This window comes from Enoplosus armatus, chromosome 9 (genome assembly GCF_043641665.1).
Source record: "Enoplosus armatus isolate fEnoArm2 chromosome 9, fEnoArm2.hap1, whole genome shotgun sequence".
In the NCBI taxonomy this organism is placed as follows: Eukaryota; Metazoa; Chordata; class Actinopteri; order Centrarchiformes; family Enoplosidae; genus Enoplosus; species Enoplosus armatus.
The window spans coordinates 19,701,640-19,709,799 of record NC_092188.1 but is presented as its reverse complement, the minus strand read 5'-3'; the positions used below and the strand labels follow the sequence as shown (position 1 = coordinate 19,709,799).

General features: G+C 40.9%; 1 protein-coding gene across 1 annotated transcript; it reads left to right on the top strand.

Annotated features, from left to right (window-relative positions):
• Positions 1 to 471: 471 nt before the first annotated feature.
• Positions 472 to 7,221, top strand: depdc1b (DEP domain containing 1B). The gene is made up of 11 exons (XM_070911342.1): positions 472 to 562; positions 1,870 to 2,135; positions 2,262 to 2,406; positions 3,031 to 3,158; positions 3,725 to 3,855; positions 3,949 to 3,996; positions 4,365 to 4,505; positions 4,640 to 4,806; positions 5,104 to 5,280; positions 6,652 to 6,834; positions 7,057 to 7,221. The coding sequence occupies exons 1-11, from the start codon at positions 515 to 517 to the stop codon at positions 7,219 to 7,221; spliced, it is 1,599 nt and encodes a 532-aa protein (XP_070767443.1). The 5' UTR covers positions 472 to 514.
• Positions 7,222 to 8,160: the final 939 nt, after the last annotated feature.

The following is an 8,160-nucleotide window of genomic DNA, read 5'->3' as shown; positions in this document are numbered from 1 at the left end:
ATTTTCACTGTTTCAACTTTCAGTTCAAAGTGAAGCAGGGTTGACTGTCCAAAGTCTGGCCTGCAGACAAGGGGCAAATTTAGCAAAATATATACATTTAGTGTCAGTTATTAGATAAAATTTTTGCTATGAAAGTGCTTTCCAGGTTTTAAGTTTTGTGCGTGTTTAAATTATGTCAACAGTTTTTTATTTAGTTTATTATTGTTGTTGTTATAGCAGTAGCAGCCGTTGTAGTAGTAGTAGTAGTAGTAGTAGTAGGAGGAGGAGGAGAGGCAGCGGCAGTTGAATGTTGATGTGTGTGTATTGTCCTACTACAGCTCTATTCATGAATGCCACATTCCTTGTGGTCACGTGATCAGCTCGCTGTCTAATCACAGCGTTCAAATGATGTGACGCAGAAGATTCAAAGTTGGCAGCAACGTTTCTGTTCAGACTCTGAAGCTTTTGAAAAGCTCATAAAAGTTATATATCTCCATGTTTTCATACGAGTAAAGTGGGTTTTAACGTTACCAGAATGGAAGGTAAAGTCATAGGACCGGGTCCGTACAGGGCGACCAAGCTGGTGAGTTTGTTGGCAACGTTAGCAAGGCACAGTCAAATGTGACGCTGAAAAGCTTCATGCTAACTTCAAACATTACAATGTACGCTAATGTTCACTGTGTAAAGTTTGTTTCATGTATCTAGTCAGGCACAGCCGCGAAATTATATTACATTGTTACTTTATATCCGTACATACGAGTAGGCCAAAGCGATAACGTACTTTCAAACTTAGCTTAGTCGTACGTTTAACGTTAATTAAGTTAATTGGCTAACAGTTACTTTACTTAACGTTACGCAGTAGCTAGGGAGTTCGAGCATTTTAAATCTTGCCCTCGCAATAAAAGGCACCCTTGCAAAACAGCACAAAGTATGTTGGAGTCCTTGATTCACTTGTCAACAAAAGCAAAACCTTTTTTTGTGGAAAAATAGGGTTCTACCCTCAAGTGGGTGGACTTTAGTAACTTATAAACAAGGATATTCCTAGCTGTTTACGTTAAGAATAATAATTAACGCATGTATGTGCAGATTCAAGATAATGCTAATGTGTACAGTATGTTAATGCATAATGTGTACTTTCCACTAACAGCTACTTTGTCAGATGTTTCTACATGTAATTATATCCAGCTCACTGGCTGTGCCTTGGAATCCTTCACCTTTAATAAATGACTCCGTACATTAGTGCAAACTGCAAAATGAATTTATTCTGTTCAGCTATTGTATATTACATTCGTGCCATCTGGTACTGAAATACATTTTGTAAGAGTTTGTTCTTTACAAACAAAGGTTACTAGTACACAATAGTAAATACATAATGTATGGCGTCAGAATCTCCAACGCCTTCACTTTTTTCTCCAAAAAGAAACCCTAGAAAAAACATTTAGCATTCCACCTGCTGTTTCTTTCTGTTGGACAGAACCTTTTTCAACCTTGTTCTAATGAAAGAACGATTTCTTTCCCTTCTCTCTATGGGCTCCAGGCCAGCTTTTTGGCTTTAACTTGTCTGAACTTTTTTAAATCTTTCCCATTACATGTTCAGCTCGTTTCAAGACTCAGACCAGCCAGAATGAGCAGCATTTATTTCATACAGCTTGATACTCTCCTGGGTTGCAATGACCTTGTTTAGCCTTCTATCCTCTCTCTGTCTGTCTGTCTGTCTGTCTGTCTGTGCTTTTATCTACTTCTTTCATTTTCTCCTGCCCATCAGGATACTTTGTGAGATCTGATAATCCATAACCTCTGCACTATCCAAAACACTGTGAGGACTCAATGTCCTATTTGTTGTGATACCTACCTTTGTCACACCACATTGTATGTCTCCCTATTATGCAGTGGAATGAAACCATTAAACTCTTCCGTGGAGGCTTGCCGCTGAGAAGGCACTGGGCACACTTCCGCTACTATGATTGCAGTTTCACGGGATCCGAGGCTGTGGATTATCTGCATGAGCTGCTGAGGCGCAACTATAACTTTGGGCCCGAGGTAACCCGCTACCAGACTCTACAGCTGCTCAGAAAGTTCCTCAAGGCCCATGTCATTGAAGACATCAAGGGACGCCACGGGACAGAGGACTTTGAAGACAATGGCCATCTGTACAGGTAGTACTTTGTCGCCCTGTACTGTTATTCATGTTAGTTGATACACCAGAAGGCACTGTTGTTTCATCTTCACAGTTTGTCGTTTTCCCCTTCGGCTGAGCCCAGTGCTGTTGTCTTTCCCTTCAGGTTCCCCACGCTGTCCCCCCTGAAGTCTTTTCCAACGAGGCCTCTGTTGAGAGACAGCAGTGACCTGCCCAGACTCATTCGCTGGGATGACTACGAAGAATTGCCTCAGCGGGAAAACATTGCACCCCTGAAGTCTGCTGTCATGGTGAGAAAGACAGAGATGTCTGGCTTCTCATGTGCTTCCTTTGACTCATGCTCTGCCAGGAGTGTGTAAGCATATGCAAACGTAATAGGGAGCAAATAGCAAGATGAGATCATTTTAATAGCGGCCATTTTCATTTTCCTTGTTTCAGTTACCACTGTGAGCTGTCATTTACATTATTCTGCTCTCAAGCTCATACAGTGCACTAAAAAATTATTAAGAAAGTTCAGTGTGCAGTAATGCAATGCAGTACAGGAGCCCAACAGAAATACTCCTTTACTTTTCAGCATTTGTTCAGTCTGCTGCTGTAGTTGTTTCTCTGGTGAACTCAGTTCTATGGTACATCTTTGTGTTGGACAGCATTATATTGAAGGGCGTTTCTAATATTTTGTCTAGCACATTTACATATATGGAGAAACAAAAATGGTAGAAACCCCACACCTTACAGTGTAATACATTATAGCACAGCAGCTATGAAATGTTGAGTATAAACAATTCAAGATTTCTTGCGTACAAGACTGGTGTATTGGATTGTTATTACACAGGGCTTTCTATGTGTTTGCTCACTCAGTGTAAGTTAAAAGGTGCTTTTCTTTCATGTCTCCATTTTCTTTCCTTTTTGATCAGACCTCAGATTTGTGGAATAAAAGGCACAGTGTAGCTATCGGAGATGTGCATGAATGCAAGCTCATACGAAGGAAGGAGATAACTTCAAAACAAGTGGACCATATCTGGAAATCAATGACAGTTGCGCAGTATGTAACTCCTTTTACATAACTTACTAAACACTTCCACTGTTCGTGTTGTTTGTATCATTTGCTCTAGATCAGTGGTTCCCAAACTTTTTTCAAACTACGGCACACCTTCAAAGGACATTTTTTTTTGTCATGGCACCCCAAGCCACCCATGTTTTCACGTATACCAGGGATGCAAGAGCCAGATCACACATATATGATGTTAACAATGCACAATACCAAAGTGAATGTGCTATCGGACAATAATGAATTGCTGTCTTCTACAAGCAGCCAAAACCTGCCGTTTCGGTTTTGTTGTTGGTCTCATACCTGTCAGGCTGTGTTGAGGGCTGATATGTATGATTTTTAATACGGTGATATTTATTACTTTTTTCTTCCTAATACAACACGGGTAATATAAATGTTGCAGATTTTTTAATGCAGTGAAACATTATTAAAAGCACACAATAAATGAATCATATGATATGATAAATCTTGCGGCACCCTTGGCCTGCACCCCAGGGTGATGTGTCACCCACTTTGGGAACTGCTGCTCTAGATATTTGATGCCAAGTCTGTTGTTTTAGTTTACAGAGGGTGTTGGGCCTACAGTCACTGGATGGAGTTTTAAACCCAACGCACGTGAACGGCAAGCACATAGTTCACAATGTGTTCAGCGTTAATAAGACGGGCATAGTCATATTGGACAACAAAGCCGGTATGATGCATTGATTCACATTTGGAAGAGCAATTATTTTTTTGCTGACTAACAACAATATCATAACTCACCTATCTTATTTTGGATCTCCAGAGGACATGCCATATTGGGTGGTATCAGCAATGAAATGCCTCGCCAATTGTAAGTATATATTTTCTGCTCCCTCTAAGAATGAATGTTAAAAAACATCACCTCTACTTAGGGACTTGACTGCACTGGGTACAAGTACCTGAAGGACATAAGTGACATCTCTAAAATGATTGAAGACTCCAGTCTGTAAACTGAAGCTGCATTTTTCACTAATGGTCATTGTGAAAGAGTAGGTGCCTTGGTTTCCAGATGGCTGATATCTAATTTTGTGTTAAACTGTTCATACAATGTGGATGTACCATACCATAAAATCTTCAGTACCATTTTTCATATTTACATGCATGTATTCTATATGAACTGGGGTCAACTGTATATTTCTTATTGCGAAGCACTAAAACCTGCACTCTCTTCTTTCTCAGGGCCTAATGGCAGTGAAACCAAACAGCCTGTGTACCCGGGTTTCGAGAGGGATGTTCTGAGAACAGTAGGAGATTACTTTCAGAGACTCAAAGAACCCCTGCTGACTTTCCGTCTGTATGAAGTCTTTGTCAACATTCTCAGTGAGTTCTTCACGATGTGATTCCACTGCTGATATTTGTGCACTGCTGCAGATAAACAGCTGCTGGTGTTCATTTTGTTGAGCCTGTATGTTAGGCCTCGGGAGCTGGACTCTTCTCTTCTCATGTCTCTGCAGGTCTGCTTCAGGAGCAGGAGGTAGCCACTGAGGCTCTTCAAGTCAGCAGTCTCTTACTGCCGCCGCCCAACCGAAGACGCCTCCAGCTTCTACTGCGTCTCATGGCCCGGGTCTGCCAGAATCCCCATCTGCCTCCACTCAATGACGCCATTGCTACCCGCACACTGGTACACGTTCCTAATGTTTATTTGCTACATATCTTTGTATTACTTCTCTGGTTACTGAGGTTAAATAAGACTAGGAAATCCCCAAATCAGCACGATAGTAGAGGGACAAACAATATCATACAAATATATAACATTTTTATATTGTAAAGAGAGGTTTTGTTTGCCATAGTTGTATGTTTGTACTGGATTTTGCAAGATGAACACCTCTCCAATGGGGGCAAGAGGAAAAAACATGCAGGCCTAGGGGCTTTGCTGTAATGAGTATAGTAACCATCTCCTGTTGTGGTCTCTGTCCAGATGGTGCAGATGTTCTCGCACTGCGTTCTGGGCTCAGTGGATGAGATGGACTTGGATGAGCTGCTTGCCACCAAACTGGTGACCTTCATGATGGAGCACCACAACACCATCTTCCAAGTTCCTTCCAAGCTGCGTCGGCAGGTTGAGGAGCACCTGTCCCACCTCAAAAGAGTTCAAGTCAGTACACTTCCTGCAGTTTCAATCCATTAATTAATGAAGGAATGAATTGCTAAGCATGGACAGTGAGCGTCAAGAGGTCTCTGCAGGTGGTCCGATCCCACTGCTTTTTGCATTACAGTCACTAGCACCCATTTTTCTGCCGCATCTGCTCCCTCCCACAGTCCATGAGTATCGAGTCGTATCTGTGCATCATTTGTGAAGACAATGTGCCAGATTGGTTCCATCATCTTGCCAAGCACTAAGTGTGGGAAAGGGGTACAGTCAGTGGTAAATTTAGATATTCGTTAAAGCCACATAAAATTGGGAAATTATGTTAATGAGTGGAAAACACTTGTTGCAGTAGCTTGAGGCTCCCAATGACCCCGTGTTTAGTTGTCTCATCTGGCAAAATTGCCTCTTGGGATTTGCGTCTGTATTAAACTGACATATGAGATATGTGAGGGCTGCAACAAGAGTGGGGGTGGGAACAGCAGGACAGCAGCATTATTGCAGGTTGAAATCAAATTCACTGTACGAACATTTTAATGGCTCTAGTTACAGAGGCAGTTACATAGATTTAGTTTAAACATCAATATTATGTAATGAAGGCGGTGTTACTAATCCAGATCTAATATTTGAATAACAGTGTTATCACTGCTGTGCTGAAGCCTGTTGCTTTTGATTCTGGTTTGTGTCTGTTGCTATGGGAAACACCATAAATGTCAGAAACAAGGCCACAGTCCATAAGGGTTTCAATCACTTTTAGTCCCACTGTTTCAAGGTAAACCTGTTTTTTCACTGTAACCTTTATAATAACCATAGTAGCATTTCTTTAAATGGAAAAAAATGCCCTTGTTACGTATTTTCCATCCACAGGAGCAGGCAGTAGTTGGATTACACATCTGGGGGGGGGGTAATGTTTGGAAATTCTGCAGGAACAGTTGCGTGCGGGATTCAAAAACAGTTTCATGTTAATCTGACAGCAAGAGTCACTCATGTGACATTGCTGTGTCAGTAATTTAACGGGCACAGACCTAGTCTTCTTGATAGCCTTCATGGAGTGTAGTTTTATGTTAGTCCTCTGTGCACAGTTGGTTCATATTGATGTGTGCATGTGTTTTCTTTTGGTTGGCACAGTGATAATGAAAATGTTGAACACAGACTGTATTGACAGTCTGTTCAACATTGTTTGGCATACAAATGAAGGCCTGATTGATTTTATCAATAGTCCAACAGTGGATGTGTATATTTACACATCCCACGCTGTGAATAGGACTGAAAACATGATTTTATCTTAACTAAATGCTGGAAATTAGATTCTGCACTCTTAACATATTATTATTTATTTTTTATACATTAATCCAACATTTCTTTTGTGTCTCCCATCAGATCAAATACGCAGGTTCAGATACAGACTTCAGCGCATCTCCAGCTTTTTGCAAACAGATCAGCAGGGTGGAGTCTGAGGAGCAGAAGGTGATAGGAACCCAGACCCCCCTGCAGGAGCTGCTGGAAGGCCTGATTGCAGACCAAGAACTCCCTGCCAAGGACAAGAGGAAAAGGCTTAAGCAGGTATGGCTGTACTATTTGGAGAGGAGACATGTTAAAAGAGAAACGTCACTAAATGGAGCTCTTGGAGAAGGTGTCTCTTTGATGTCTTGATGTGCAAATACTGTACAAAATCAGACTGCTCTTGAGCAATATGCTGTAAAATGTACATATGAGCCATTTATGTTTAAGAATGTGAAAAATCCCCAAACAATGTCTGTAATGACGCATATCCTCCCCTTTCAGTTCCAGAGGTCGTACCCAGAAGTCTACCGCAATAGATTTCCCACTGAGGAAAGCAAAGCTGCTGTCATACCTGAGAAAGCCCCACGACTCAAACCTCAACTCATGTTCTTCAACCTCAAGAAGCCCTTCCAGCCCTTTCAGAGGAGCTGGAGTTTTAGGGCATGATCTGCCACCTCTGACGCATCTGCACTTCAGGCTGTACACACAACTCTCAACCTCACTGTCATGAGACAGGGAGCATGGTGCTCTGGCCACACTTTTCAAACCACTACAATTAATATTGAAAAAAATAATGAATTGCACTTCGAAGCACTGTTAAACTAAGATATTAACTTAAAGGGTCAATTCACACAAATACACACAATAATGATAATAATGATAAGACATTGTCACCGAGTCCTAGTGATATTTAGCCATATGACTTGGTTTAGTTGCAAAACAATGGTAACTATTTTCCAATTTTGGTATAAAATACTGAAAAGTGCAAACAATAAATGTGGATGGCTGAAGTGACTTGAACAAAATATAGGAAACGATCCACTAACACTGAAGAACCACTGATGTTTCTTAAAATGAATTCTAATATTGTTCTAAAATTGTGTATAGGTACTTTTTTTACTAAGGTACTGTGTGCTAGAAAGGTCTAATAAGCAGGCATGGCCGTCCTTGAAATGAAATGCATTTCAAAAGTATTAATATGTTATTAGGTGTTGTAATATTTATATTGATACATAGTTTTGTACTGCAACAGAAACATTCAGATGCATTTCAAAAGTATTAATTGGCCTTCAAACTGATTATGTAATTTCATGAGCTTGAGTCCTGTAACACAAAGATGCATTTCATGTTCACGATCACTTTATGATGTGAACTGGTCATTATGATGAATCTAGGCAACTCAGAGCCTAGATCTAAAATATTTTTATTTTTGTCAGTGAGACGAGTTACTTAATGTCAATGAACATATGGGTTTGCTCAGAAAGGGTGTGTGTGTGTGTGTGTGTGTGTGTGTGTGTGTGTGTGTGTGTGTGTGTGTGTGTGTGTGTGTGTGTGTGTGTGTGTGTGTGTGTGTGTGTGTGTGTGTGTGTGTGTGTGTGTGAGACG